The sequence below is a fragment of the Symphalangus syndactylus genome, chromosome 19 (assembly GCF_028878055.3).
Source record: "Symphalangus syndactylus isolate Jambi chromosome 19, NHGRI_mSymSyn1-v2.1_pri, whole genome shotgun sequence".
NCBI lineage: Eukaryota > Metazoa > Chordata > Mammalia > Primates > Hylobatidae > Symphalangus > Symphalangus syndactylus.
Genome location: NC_072434.2, coordinates 38,073,910 through 38,089,211, shown reverse-complemented (window position 1 = coordinate 38,089,211; position 15,302 = coordinate 38,073,910). Strand labels below are relative to the sequence as shown.

General features: G+C 41.4%; 1 protein-coding gene and 1 long non-coding RNA gene across 3 annotated transcripts in view; one reads left to right on the top strand and one right to left on the bottom strand.

Moving 5' to 3' along the window:
* The window catches only part of LOC129458033 (uncharacterized), a 34,198-nt gene extending 28,228 nt beyond the window's left edge, over nt 1–5,970 (bottom strand). Inside the window, exons 1-2 of one of the 2 annotated variants that reach the window (XR_008649510.2) lie at nt 5,661–5,970; nt 4,664–4,758 (exon numbers count right to left, since the gene is read on the bottom strand). This is a non-coding gene — a long non-coding RNA (uncharacterized lncRNA). The remainder of the gene's footprint in view (nt 1–4,663; nt 4,759–5,660) is intronic. The other variant, XR_010114753.1, reaches the window with a different exon arrangement.
* The window catches only part of C19H1orf21 (chromosome 19 C1orf21 homolog), a 262,347-nt gene that overhangs the window by 229,572 nt on the left and 17,473 nt on the right, over nt 1–15,302 (top strand). Inside the window, exon 5 of the mRNA XM_055233513.2 lies at nt 1,933–1,993. Within this exon, the coding sequence (XP_055089488.1) occupies nt 1,933–1,993 (61 nt within the window). The remainder of the gene's footprint in view (nt 1–1,932; nt 1,994–15,302) is intronic.

Genomic DNA, 15,302 nt, shown 5'->3' with positions numbered 1-15,302 from the left:
AAAAATGCCATTTTTTATGAGGTCTCTGGAATATTTTCTAGGGCAACATTTCTGGGGCAACATATACATACAGTTATCTATCCAGTTACCTATATTAAGAGAAAGAGATCTGGCCAGGCGCAGTGGCTCACACCTGTAATCCAAGCACTTTAGGAGGCCGAGGTGAGTGGATCACCTGAGGTCAGGTGTTCAAGACTAGCCTGGCCAACATGGTGAAACCTCATCTATACTAAAAATACAAAAAATTAGCTGTACATGGTGGCTCACGCCTGTAGTCCCAACTACTCGGGAGGCTGAGGCAGGAGAAATGCTTGAACCCAAGAGGCAGAAGTTGCAGTGAGCCAGGATCACACCACTGTACTCTAGCCTGGGCGAAAGTGCGAGACTCCGTCTCAAAAAAAAAAAAGAAAGAAAAGAAAAGAAAGAAGTGTTTATGAGAGAGATCCTCTATTATAAGAATATGAAATTTAGAAAGATTTGCATCCAACATGGCTCAGATAAAAAACGTTTTGGTGCTTGAGACGGTGAAAACATGAGGAACCTGGGAAAACTCAGCTATGCAAACTGGCTTTTCTGCCCAGGATCCTACAGAGAGGAGACAGTTTAATGTACTCTCATCATCCCAGATTCTGTTCTGCCTTTCAAACCTGCAATAAGAGAGGGCGTGTTTCCCAAACAAAACGTTTACCTTATTTGAATGATCAGATAAAGGGCAGTAAAATTACGTGATATATGTGAAAGTGCTTTGTAAACCATGAAAGTTGATTAATGGAATCAGATATGTACATTGTTTTCCTTTGATAGCCGAGTTAATGTCATTGCTCACAGATTTTAATGTTGCTTTTATACAGAGGGGAGAACCTCCTCTGAGCCTCAGGCCCCACTGTCTGTCACAGGAGGCCTGGAGGGTTTCAGGTCACTTGTGCCTCTCCTTGTGGCCCCTAAAGGATAAGGCATGATGCTAAAGGGTACATCCGATGGGCTTTTCGCCACACTTGGATATGAAGGGAAGAAGCCATTCCTGAGCCCACCCCCAACCCCCTCCCTCAGACAGGACAAGCAGTAGGCACTGATAGTAACCAAAGGAAACTCTGTGTGATAACGTCTCTTATCCAGCATCCTTCACCTCCTTGGAACACCCACAGCTATCTGCTAGGTAGAAACAACTGTCATTAAGACCATGACCCATTAAGACTAAGTCCTATACTGCCCCATGCCCTTCCCATCTGTAATTCATCCCTGCTCTCCTTACCGTCTTATTTTGTCCCCACCAGCCTTGTCAGCCGTCTCACTAAGAAGGCTGTTAAATGTCACAGGACAGGAAACACAGAGCAAGTGCTACTCAGACATGCGTCCTCCCACGTTCCAGTGGAATTGTGTTTTCAGAGGTGCATCTGCTGCCACCAGTGCAGAAAGTGCTCAGGAGTAACATCAGGTCATCTGTATGTCCTCAGCTTGTTTGCCACCGGCCCACACCCATAGTCTGCTGGAGATCATGCTGATACTGACAACCTTTGTAAAATATATATTTCAATACAATAACTAGGATACATTTTCTTTTTTTATTTTTTTTCAATACACTGTTGAAATATGCCATGTGCTGCTTGCTCATGCTTTTTTTTTTAAATCACAAATGTGTATCTGAAGAAAGAATTTGGCATGCAACTCCCAGGAAACATTACTATAAATAGCATCTGTACATTGAAAGGAAATTGTCTTCCTTTAAGTCATAGGCACTGATAGACAATTATGAAACACATTTGCAGGATTACTGTACTGTTTATCCTTAATGTAACTTCAGAGTATTTCAGTGGAAAAGTCTGCAATCAATAAATGTCTTCCCCAAAGTTTGGGGACTCAGCATTTTTCCTTTGCAGGGACCAGGTTTAGCAAAGCACTAAAATATGCACTTAACTACCCTTTGTTTTTCAGCATGCACATCTCTGAAAGCCAACAAGAATTCTTCAGAATGCTGGATGAAAAAATTGAAAAGGTAAGAAGTGAAATAAATAACCTACATATTTCAAGGGAAGTATAGTAATGGCTTCATATGTGAGGGCAATAACATTCTTGTTTCTATGTCAGAAAGCTATCTTTGTGAAGGTTTGGGTTGAGAGTTAAGTAAAAGTCACCGCCCTTCCAAAATAAAGTGTGTGTGAGAATGTTTAATGTATAGTAGAGACTCCCAGGATCCAGGACTGTCCTTGCTTATTAAAGTATGTAAAGTCAGTTGGAAAGCAATAAGCAGTCTTTTTTTCTAGACCGAGCATTCTGACCACTGCATGTCATTTTGCACCCAGTGCCCTGCACTAACCTCTGACTGCAAGGGGGCCCATAGTACCTGCTGAAACCTATCGAGGGCCTATGCATGACACTGATCTGAGTTCTTTGCAAGCATGTTATACCTAATTCAATTTATACTTATCTCAGGAAAATGGCATTGAGACAGGTATTATCTACATTTTACAGAAGGAAACAGGCTCAGAATGCTTGAGTAATTTACCCAGATTTGCAAGGCTAATAGTGGACAAGTTGGAATTCCAGCCCAGGTCTGTCTGACTCCAAAGCAGTGTCTCCAAGTTGCTTCTCTGGTAGTGTGTGGGGATTTATATTGACAGTAAGATACAAAGTTGATCTGTCATAATTAAGAGTTTACATACTTATAGAATTTAAATTCATCTCTTCAAAGGGGTGAATCTTAAATGTTAAAGATACAAATCCAAGTATTATAATTTTTTTATTCTAAAGAAGAGTGAAATTCTAAGTTCAGAACATATTACACTATGGTTAAGGCGTGACAGGCTGATTTTTGCCTTTGAAATCTTTCAGTTTTAATTTGTATTTGTTTTTTACTTTGTGTTGCCCTTTTATTTTAGTATTTATTTGTGAATTTCTAAGTTATGATGTATATCACTCAACAGAAGATAATGAGGAAGGTCTTAAATTCATTAGTATTATTTAGCAGCAGATCCCACTTTGACGTGGACCCTCCAAGAGAATAATTGTATAATCTTCTAAGCCACCATTAAAAGACCAGCGAAGGTCACCAATGCGAAAAATAGAGATGGATAATGAATTAAAATGAGAGTTAAATCTATGATGTTCCCTGTATGTAAATAAATAAATACTTATTAAAGTATAATAATTTTTTTTTATTTTCAGTGGAATTGTGGCTTATGAATGACTTTTTAAGTTGGAAACTTCATCCAGGAACAGTTGCCAAGTTTCACATACTGGTTCAAAAGCTGTTCAATTTGTCAATAACCTTTTTTAGTAAAGAGAAGCATAAAAAGAAATACAGGTTAAGTATCCCTAAATCGAAATCCAGAATGCTCCAAAATCTGTAACTTTTTGAGTGCAGACATGATGCTCAGAGCATTTTCGATTTCTGGACTAGGGTTGTTCAACCAGTAAGTATATATAACACAAATATTCCAAAATTCGGAAACGTTCGAAATTCAAAACACTTCTGGCCCCAGGCATTTCAGATAAGGAATACTCAGCCTGTATTTTCTTCCCACTGAAACGATGAAGATCTTTTCTTCCTTTCTTTATTTGGACTTCCCCCCACTAGCTTTTTGGCAAGAAAAAGATTTGCGTAGCAGTTAGGGGTAGATGGTAAAACTTGAAACCTGAATTTTAAGTTATCTTTTTAAACAACACTTACAAACACTTAAAATGATATAATCTATATCCAGTGTGAGGTTTTTTTTTTTTGAGACAAGGTCTCACTTGTCACCCAGGCTGGAGTGCAGTGGTGCAATCTCAGCTCACCGCAGCCTCTGCCTCCCAGGTTCAAGCAATTCTCCTGCCTCAGCCTCCTGAGTAGCTGGGATCACGGGTGTGTGTCACCACGCCCAGCTAATTTTTGTATTTTTAGTAGAAACAGGGTTTCACTGTGTCAGCCAGGCTGGTCTCGAACTCCTGACGTCAGGTGGTCCACCCGCCTCGGCCTCCCAAAGTGCTGGGATTATGGGCGTTGAGCCACCGTGCCTGGCCCAGTGTGTTTTGGTAATTGAAATTCTACCTCCTTTTACTCAGAATTGAAGTTCATTGCTCCCACCTGAAATCTGAGATCCCCTTTTGCTTTTGCATCCAGAATGTAGAGTACAACAAAATAAAGAGTAACCCAGAATGTAGAGTAAAACAAAAATAAAGTTTATAACTTGATCATTTATTGGATGGAAGCTTCCCTGGACAAAAGAGCATTGGTAGATTCAACATAAACACTGTTTCCACTATTGAATACACTTACATTGGAAGAAGAGCTCCTATATCAGCCATGACAGGTACCCAGCTGTAGATACTTACAGGCAATTTTCTATCCTCTCTGAGCCATGCTTTCCTGCCTCTCCTCTCTTAAAGCTCATCCTTCCAGATATTTTGAATATGATATCTTATGTGTCGTTTAAACATTAAGCCTCCAAAAATTAAAATGCTCCTCCTTAATATATGTGTTTGCTTAATGTAATCTTCGCCATCGTTTATATAACCAAAATTGAAAGCTGGATTCTTCCAAATTTCTTCCAAATTGTTTTCCTGGGCATTTACCATTGCTAAATATTTATTTGGTCCAGGCTAGCATGAGGACAACCATAAATGCAAGTCAAATCTATTTAGATTTTACAGAGTTGATTAAAAACAGAAAGAAGATTAAACTCACCTAGAGCTTCATGTTGAGAGATTGAGTCATGCTGAGAGACCTTGAGTTTAAAATTTCACCTCTCCCAGAAATGACCAGTAATTCTTTTTTTCTCCCTTAAATTAATAAGAAGCAAAATTGACTAAACCTATGGAGATGTAAACATGCCCTTCCTTGATGCAGCCTTTGCCTTTATTGGATGTCTTTAGGGCATGGCTTGAATTTGCCTTCTAACCTAATTTGTTGTTGGATACCAGAAAACAAATTTCTGCTCTGTCTACCGCAAAACAGATGTAAAAGCCCCATTAGTATACAGAAACCGGGACTGAAAGGTGGTTTCATATTTATAGTAAAACTTAATTTGCACATTTTGTACTACTCTAATTCAGAGATTGTCACAGTGCAGAGAGCTGCTGTTTACCTTTGCACCACAGCTGAACAAGTGGTTTTCTAAGAAGTTACGGTGACCAAGAAAAAGCAAGTAGCAAAAATGCAATTTAAAAAAATGATTCTGCCAGGCACGGTGGCTCACGCCTGTAATCCCAGCACTTTGGGAGGCCAAGGTGGGTGGATTGTGAGGTCAGGAGTTCGAGACCAGCCTGGCCAACATGATGAAACCTCATCTCTACTGAAAGTACAAAAATTAGCCGGGCGTGGTGGCACACGCCTGTAGTCTCAGCTACTCAGGAGGCTGAGGTAGGAAAATCACTCGAACCTGGGAGGTGGAAGTTGAGGTGAGCCGAGATCCTGCCACTGCACTCCAGCCTGGGTGACAGAGCAAGACTCCGTCTCAAAAAAAAAAATAAGATTCAGCACCTACTGAATACTATACTAAGCATTATGCTAGTTACTGAGGATACAAAATTACATAGGAATTATAGAGTACAACATAAATAAATAGCAAACAGTCCATTGCTTTGACAAGTTCAATTTTAAAAGTGAATTTTTAAAAAATCTAATTATTTTTCTGATTAAGGAGTACTTCACCCATCACCGCCACCACCATCCTCACCTTAACCCTGCTGTTGTCACTGAGAGTGAGGTTCTCCATGGAACACAACTATTTGCCTTCTAAGCTGGTTCAGGGGTTGAAACTTCAGGTCCTTTAACCAGGGATCTGGGACTTGGTACCGTTTCACTATGCTGGTGGTGGGAGGCCACAACACTCTGCCGCGACCGGAGATGACCAAAAGAGACAGATTGTCAGGAGCGCAGTAAAAGTTCAAAGAAGCTTGTAATCTGATTTACTTTTGCTTTTCCTTTTGGAGAGTAAAAACACTGTGAACCAGTGGGAGCCACCTCATTTCTGTTCACCTCATTATTTTTTACTCTGCTATCTAACCATCGTGATTCCATTGGAATCTATAGTTGCTATTGTACCTCATGATTCACAGGCTCCTAGAATCTTACTTGAAGTGTTAGCATTTGCCTAACTTTGCAGCTTTAAGAAAATGACAGTTTTCTGTGGAACAAAATAGTGATTTTAAACTTCATTTTCTCACTGTACCTAGAGAGGGAAGACAGTATCTAGATTAAAGTAGCCTGTGGAGGAGTTTCTGAATATAGTGCCAAATACAGGTGACATCAGATGTTAAGATATGCTTTCCACTATACATTCCAGTTTGTTTGTAAAAAGCAGAAAAAGTAAATAAATTTTTTAGGTATCTGCAATAATGGTATCTTCTACAGGCAAAAACAGGGATTTATATTTTGCTTTATGAAGATGTAAGACCCTGGCTGATGACCAGGGAGTCCTTGGCTTCCTCAAAGAGGATCCTGAATATTAAATAAAGAGTATCTTAGTACAGTGCCATTTGCACCTGGTTACTGTTACTGATGAACGGCTTCTTAAACTTTGTTGGGCCTTGTACATCTTTTTGGAGTCTTGTAAAAGTTACAAAGACTCTCCCTATGAAAATGCACAAATCATATACACAAAACTTTTAAGTATAATTTCTGGGTTTTAAGACTCCATGGAGCCTGGCCATGGGCCACAGGCAAAGAAACTTTGGATTTCTTTCTTACGTATTTTGCTGATGTGCTTCCGTCAGATCCAGGGCCCAGCTGCAGTCATGAGCGTGCATGAGCCTAGCTGGCGACCCTATCCATAGATAGTTGTGACTTTAAAGAGGATTAGGGAACTGAGTGCAGATGACACCATGCAAACTCATTCTTCTTCCTTTCTTACATCCCCTCCTTCCTCTCTATAAAAATAGTTCACAGTTTCTGAGGGACAGCCGTGAGCATGCCGAGTGCATCTCACGTATTCCTGTGTGATCTTGAGATTCTGGCTCTGTTGATTGATATTATTCAATGTGACATTTCAGAAAAGTCTGAGAAAGAGCAGTATGTGGACTTAAATCAGCTGATTTTAACAGATATTTGTTTGGCTGGGTGCAGTGGCTCACACCTATAATCCCAACACTTTGGGAGGCCGAGGCTGGTGGATCACCTGAGGTCAGGAGTTCAAGGCCAGCCTAGCCAACATGGTAAAACCCTGTCTATACTAAAAATACAAAAATTAGCCAGGCCTGATGGTACACGCCTATAATCCCAGCTACTCGGGAGGCTGAGGCATGAGAATCGCTTGAACCTGGGAGGTGGAGGTTACAGTTGAGCAGAGACCACGCCACTGCCCTCCAGCCTAGGCGACAGAGCAAATCTCCATGTCAAAAAAGTAAATAAAAATAAATAAAAGATATTTGTTTGTCTGTAGACCTCTACAGCTATTGAACAGTCATTTACACTTACAAAATGTTTGAGTTCTTGAAGTGGCATGATTTCCATGGCCTCAGAACCAACCTGGTTGGTGAGAAAGGTCATGGTAAATCTGCATTCGTAAATTTTTTTCAAGAATTGTCTCTTGACAGTACATCAGATCAGTCTGATCCATGTTATGAGTTGGTGTGTCAGAGATCAGAAGACGTTTGCTTTTCATCCAGTGAAAAGAGTGACGTGCACATAGTTGTGAACTATGATGTTGGGTTCTACATATAAACGATTTCTGTAGTCTGTTTAACCTCAGAGTTGTTACAGAACCAAATATAATGTTTGGCAGATGTGGAGGATATGAGGATGAGTTTTATTTTTTAACTGTGTGTGTAAAGGCCTGCTTAGTGCCCACCAATGATAAGAAAACCTGGGACTGTCACATCAAAACCTAAACAATGTAACATGGCCTGCCCCACTTGTGCAGAGAAAGTCATGGTGTGTTCCTCCCACCCAGCAGGTTGTCACTTTCAGTAGCAACCAAAGCCTTCAGCACTGGCAGAGAGATACTCTTGCTGGCATATGTAGTTTAGCAGTGGGCAGGGCTGCCATCGTCATTCCATGAAACAATTTCTTGCTCCGTGGTAAACATATTTTAACCAAGTTGCTTTGCTCATAACCAAGTCTGTTTTTGTCTCCTCTCCCTTCATCACCTTGCCTTGCCATCTCTCTCTTCTGAGTGTACCTTTCCTCGTTCTTCAGCCAAATTAGAGCTATAATTACAACAGGCAAGGATGTGACTCAGTCTGTTTTGGTTTTATCTCTACTGTATAGTTTTATGCAGATGACTTCTTAATCGTCATGATGATGACACTGGTGTAGCAACCACTGGTGAAGTGTGTGCATACTGTGGGCTTTAGGATCCTGCATGCCCATCCAGCTAACATTAGTAGATGAGTCTGTCAAGGAAAATGAATCAGGCAACAAGCTGAAAAGAAATGCAACACACTTTCTTTTTTCTGGAGGGCTTGATTTTCAGAAAATTCTTGAGGATCTATCAGCCCAGCTCTTTAGGGAGCAAGAAGAAGAGGAGGGTTCAGTTTCTAATGCAACATAGTCATGAGTCCAAATAAAAACCATGCCATTTCTGTGCATCAGGTGTGGCCAACAATGCTCTGAACTCAATAGCAGTGAGGCACAATCAGTGAATGGTATCATTTTGCCATGGATGCAAGTATTTGGACAAGGAAAGAAACCCAAGGTACCACTGACAGTAACAGAGACAGGAATGTTGGTGTGTCTTATTCCCTTGACTAGTTCTCGTTCAGCTTCTCCTTGCCCTGTCTTCTCTTCAGCTATCCTTTTCTCTTCCTGCCCATTACCTTTCCATTCACTGGGTTTGGCAGTCATGGATGTTGCTTCAGCCCTACAGAGAACACACAGGGAGAGAAAGGTACCAGTCTTGGTAACTACTGCATTGTTATTCAAGAACATCTAAAAGGACTCACTTTAGACTGACAGCTCCCTAAGGATAAGATTTGGGTCTCATTTGTCTTTGTTTCCTCAGAACCTAGCACAGGGCTTGGGACAAAACAGATGCTTAAGAAATTTGTTGAATGAGTGAATGGTGCAGATAAGAACACTGGGCTTCAAATGGAGACAGAAGCATACAAAGGCAGGAAATGTGACCTGGAAGACTCCTAGAGTAGACCTCTCTACTTGGAGCAGCATAGCAGATATAGAACAAGCACAGTGCCAGATAATTGGATTGATAGAGGCCTAGGGAAGGAGGCAGCACGGTGCAAGAGAAAGAGCCCATGCTTCAAACCTGGGCCAAAGCCAAGGATTGGCTCTGGCAGCAGCTGTGTGACCCCAGGTTAAGTTAAACTCTCTGATTCTCAGTTTCCTCACCAACAAAATTTGAGAAATAATACTAACTTGTCTGGGATATTAAAGAAAATACATATAGAGTCTCCAGTAGTGTTTGATATGTTGTATGTGCTCTGTAATTGGTAACCTTCATTTTGGTTGAGGTCGCCTGTATTTGTACCATCAAGGCCATTTATACAGGAAGGATTTGGGATGGGGTTGGGGGGTGGTGCTAAGACTGAACCTGAAAATGCGGAACTTAGAAACTTGGATCCTGCGTGAGCAAGTGCCTTCCTACGGTACAAATATCTCCCTGTAGAAAGAGTATTAGAATCGCACACTTTCAGTGTGTTCATCCACCTCCCTCCTATGTGGTATAATAAACATGTTCAGGAGTTAGATTCTTGTGAACACTTACAGAGCCATTAAATAACCTGTGCTAACTTTCGAGCTGTGATTACAGAATGAGTCAGTGAGTCAGTGGCATGGGTACAGCTACAGCTGAATCCCTATATATTTTTTTCTGTTTGCAAGTTTTACTGTTAATTGTTGTGTCTCATTTGAAAGGCTTTTATAAGCCTTTTAAAAGATATTCATTGGCCAGATGTAGTGGCTCATGCCTGTAATCCCAACACTTTGAGAGGCTGAGGTGGGAAGATCACTTGAGGCCAGGAGTTTGAGACCAGCCTGGGCAACATTGCGAGACCCTGTCTCTACAAAAAATAAAAATTAGCTAGGCATGGTGGCATTCACCTGTAGTCCCAGTTACTAGAGAGGCTGAGGCAGGAGGATTACTTGAGGCCAGCAGTTTGAGACCAGCCTGGGCAACACTGCGAGACCCCGTTTCTACAAAAAGTAAAAATTAGCCAGGCATGGTGGCATTCACCTGTAGTCCCAGTTACTTGAGAGGCTGAGGCAGGAGGATCACTTGAGCCCAGGAGTTTGAGGCTGCAGTGAGCTGTGATTGTGCCACTGCACTCCAGCCTGGGTGACAGAGCAAGACTTTGTCTCTTAAAAAACAAAAAAGTATTAATATCAGCCTAAATATGCTTGTAACAACAACAACAACAATTTAGGAAAGGGGCTCCAAACAAAATCATAGAAATTGTAAGACTGACTTCTTTGATCCATTTAGTAAGCTTGACATGAACATGCTCTCTGGACCTAGAAATGAGCCAGGGCCATGAGAGGCACATAATGAGGAATTAGAAAATAGGATTCTTGCCTTTAGGGAGCCTCAAATCTGGAAGAATAACGTTTTGCATTGGAAGGAACTTTAGAGAATGTCTTATCCAATTTACCCTCAACTTTTCATCTCCCACTAAACAGTACCCTCCATACCAAAGAATGAGACATTCCCGTTTATATCAGCTGGGAAGGAATTATGAGGCATATTATGTTCTGAACATTGCTTGAAAAATTTATTCTGATGTATCATGTTATTTCTGGTGCACTTTATTCCTCTCTTTCACAATTCTTTCGAGTGCAGGCACATTCTGCTCTGTTTCTAGAGAAAGCATTCTTGGAGCAGACACTTCTAGACTCCCCTCACTTCAATTCCATTTTTCTAAGTTGATTGAAAAAGGAGTACCAAAAAATTGTAAGCTCATATTTACAAAACTGATTGTTGGAGGCTTGCTTAGAGATGCATAATCATACCCTGCCTCTCTTCTGGGTTTCTTACAAATTGAAAACAGGCACAGGGAGCCAGATGAGTATCATGGTCAGTATCTACCTTATTAATGGGCCGGATGATTCCCAGGTGTGGATCCAGAGCGAGTTTGGAATATATTCATAACACTTAAAACATCAAATGATTTGTAGGCATAATATATAAAGAAGTAATATTAGTACAAACCAGTAAAAACCATCAGTTAAACTACAATAAAGTTCACTGCAGCATTCTTTATTCAATAGCCAAAAAACTAGAAGAAAACTAAGTATCCACCCATGGAGAAACGAATAATTAAAATCCTCCATATTCGTACAGTGCAATATTATGCAGCAGTTAAGAGACATAAACCAAGCGCATATATATATATATATATATATATATATATAGAGAGAGAGAGAGAGAGAGAGAGAGAGAGAGAGACAATTACAGATTTCAAATACAATTTTTTTTTTTTGAGACGGAGTCTCGCTGTCGCCCAGGCTGGAGTGCAGTGGCGTGATCTCGGCTCACTGCAAGCTCTGCCTCCCGGGTTCACGCCATTCTCCTGCCTCAGCCTCCCGAGTAGCTGGGACTATAGGCGCCCGCCACTGCACCCAGCTAATTTTTTGTATTTTTAGTAGAGACGGGGTTTCACCGTGGTCTCCATCTCCTGACCTCATGATCCACCAGCCTCGGCCTCCCAAAGTGCTGGAATTACAGGCGTGAGCCACTGTGCCCAGCCAAATACAATTATTAAGTGAAGAGAGGATTATGCAGAATGATAAAAATTGTATGGTACCATGTACATTAAAAACACACAAATACATTGTTTATAGGTGGACATTCAACAAATATTTATTAAGCACCATTAGTTTTTACATGGCATATTTACAAATGGCATGTGTTTATATCTGTTATATATTTAAATATTCATATACACATAAAAGTGTAGTATATTTGTTATATCAATATAAGATGAATATCAAAGTATCTAAAATGATACCAAACATACAAACCGACCAAACTCATGAACATTGCTATGCCCAGGGATGGGGGATGAGAAATGGGTGGTAGTTTCATTTCTTAGAAGGAGGGCAGAGGTTAGCAGGAGATGGTACAAAATATTATTAGTTCTTATGTTTAGTGGTGGGAATATCGTGTCTTTACATTCTTCGTACTTTTCTGTATCTTTTAAATTTCTCAAAATCAAAAGAAGTCTATGAAAACAGGAATGTGTTTTTTGACAAAGTGTCAAATAGAAAAAACAAAGCAGATTACACAGTGGTCACCGGCTTTGCTACACCTTCCCCTGGGTCCCAACATGTGGATTTGGGTGGAAGAAAACCTTCAGGAAGTGCTAACATAAGGGCCATGGGCCCTGCTTTAGGTCATCTGAAACACTGCTGATTTAGATTTCACTTGAAATCACTGCTGTTTCCAAGGGCTCTCATAGTCATGGCCACAGATGCAGTTGAATTGCCTGACCTCTATTAATTGCTGTTCTTATTGGCCAATTAGCCAAATGTGTGACAACCCTTAATTTAACCTGTGTTTCATAATTCAATAAGCCAGATAGTCCCCACGGATCAGTAGTTCTGATGGCCCCAGCCTGTCACGTGTCCTCTGGGGCTCCTTCGATTGTTATCCTCCCAAAGTGCTCATTCCCAGAAAATGAGCCAGTGAAAGCCTCAGGCTCCATAATAAAGTCCCGTGGGCCTACTTATCTTCCTCTTCTGAGGTGCATGCAGGTTGGCCACCTTAGCCATGCCCTAGAAGAGGAAGGAAACCAAACAGAAGTGTTCTCCCCAACCCTGGGCCCCAGATGCCCACTCCTTACTGCCCTCTGGGCCTCTTTCCTTCCTGCCTGGCTAGTCCATTGTTCTCTGCCTTCTAGAGAGAGGGCCCTCCCATCAATAGCTGAAGTCCTCTTCCTGGCCAAATGCATGTGCTTCCTATTCTGAAAGCAAAGAGAAAGAAAGGGAAGGTGGGCCCTGTGGTCCCTCAAACAGTGTCACCCCCCTTTGTGGATAGGAAAGAAAGGAACCAACTTAAAGTATGTCCCTCACCTCTCCCTCTTCAGGGGCCCAGCCCATGGAACAGTGAAGGGGCAAACCCAACCTCTTCTTTCTCCACATGTGACTGGATGAGTCAGTCACCATCCAGAGGGTCTCAGCAGGTGTGAGGCAAGGGACTAATGGGGACCTACCAAGTTCTCTAATCCAGCAAGAAAACTGATCCTCATCTAACTCCTTCTGGTATTTCCTGGTTAAAAACTGTAATGAAAGGAGATGTGTGATTAGTCTCCCCAAACCTCCATCCAAGTTCAGTATAAATTCTAGGGTGTATGTGGAACAGAGAGCTCTTTCAGAACAAAGAGCTCTAAAGAGTTTGTCTGGAAGGCACATCTTTGTCGAGAGGCAAATGAATTAAAATTCCAGATTTGCTAAAGCCATTGTCCAAAAGGAAGTGAATCCTGGGGGAGGTGTGTGAGGCTCCAGTCTACCAAGTGGGTTTTCCCAGGTTTCCTGGCTTGAGGGCAAGGTGGTAGCATTTGAATCTTAACTCTTACACTTGAGAAGACACTGAGACATCCCTTTTAATTAAGTCCAACAAATAGCATGGAAATCTTCCACAAAAACATCCACAAAAAATTATGATATGTCTGATTAGAAGAAATCAGTCACAACAGGGAAGAATTTTATAAGATAATGTTAAGGGAAAAAAGCAAAATAAAACACTGTCTATAATAGGATTGAAATGGTATAAAAATGTCATGCATATGGACAAAGATTGAAATGAAATTTGAAGACTGATTGGGAAGAGATGCTGTTGGAGATGAATTTTTCCATTTAATTTTGATTTTCAATGTTTTCATGTTTGTAAAATAAGAACAATTTTTGCAGAAGAGCTCTGGAGAGATGTCTCTCAAGGTGGAAATTATCCCTGCTGTTTGACCTCTAAAGAGGGTAAAACCCTTGAACAGTGTTAGCCTCTGATGCTACTGGTGGTTAATTCTGTTCTCTGGGGCAGGACAGGCAAACTATGGCCCATAGGCCACATCCAGCCTGCAAGACAAGAATGGTTTTTACACATTTAAATGGTTGGGAGAAAATAAAAGCAGACTATTTTGTGACGTGAAAAATGGCATGAAATTCAAATTTCAGTGTCCATAAATAAAGTTTTATTGGAACGCAGCCATACTCATTCATTTACTTTTATCTATGGCCGCTTTCAAGCTTACAATGGCAGAGTTGAATCGCAATGAGACCATATGGAATGGAAGGCCTAAAATATTTACTGTGGCCCTTCCCAGGGGAAGTTTGCCAAGGCCTGCTCTTGGACATCAGTTCAGTACGGCCAAGAGAACGTGGTCGTCTGCATTATCTCTCCATGTCTTTATCCTCACTCCTGCTCGCCTCCTTGTGGGGAAAGAACATCATTGAAGTCATCCAAGTGCCAGCCTCAGATAAAGCTTGAAAAGTATGTGGCTTAAAGCTTCTAGGCCGGGTGAGGTGGCTCACGCCTGTAATCCCAGCACTTTGGGAGGCCGAGGCAGGTGGATCACGAGGTCAAGAGATCAAGATCATCCTGGCTAACACGATGAAATCCCATCTCTACTAAAAATACAAAAAAAATTAGCTGGGCGTGGTGGCAGGCGCCTGTAGTCCCAGGTACTCGGGAGGCTGAGGCAGGAGAATGGCATGAACCCGGGAGGCGGAGCTTGTAGTGAGCTGAGATCGCCCACTGCACTCCAGCCTGGGTGAGAGAGCAAGACTCTGACTCAAAAAAATAAAAAAATTAAAAAAAGCTTCTAAAATATCCTCCTTACTGTTGGTGAAATGGGGATTCGGGTATAATAAACACTTCATGGGAGTTTCGAAGCTGTTTAGTTAATACTTGCTCTCTCGGAAATGAAAAGCCCAATATCCCGGGATTGTTGTCACTGCTGTTATTATCATGGTGATCTTTCCTATATATGGCCAAAGAAACAGTCAGAGGCTGTCACACTCCGCTGCTCATTACAAACGAGACTTTTTCCAGCTGAAATAATAACATGTGAGTCTAATTAGAATAAAGCTCATTAGAGACAGAGAAAGCCATTAATGCCTCGATTGATTTTTCTAATGAAGTAAGCCGGGGGAGGAGACTTTAACAGCACAGCTAATTATTTTTTGCTTTTCTTCAGTATGTCTTTGGCATTTAAAACTGTTCTTATGACTTGTTGTTTGGCTATAAACGAAAATGCTGCTGAAAAGTGCTCTGTGATTAAAGAGGCTCTGACACGTCCAGCCCTGAGAAAGGGGTGGAAGGCACCTGCTTCCTACAGCAGGAGGGCCCTGAGCCCTGCAGGCGGAGGTTGAAGCCCAGCAGCCCCTGGGGATAGCCTTCCTTTCACTTTTCCAGCCTGCTCTTCCTGTGTATTCTGGG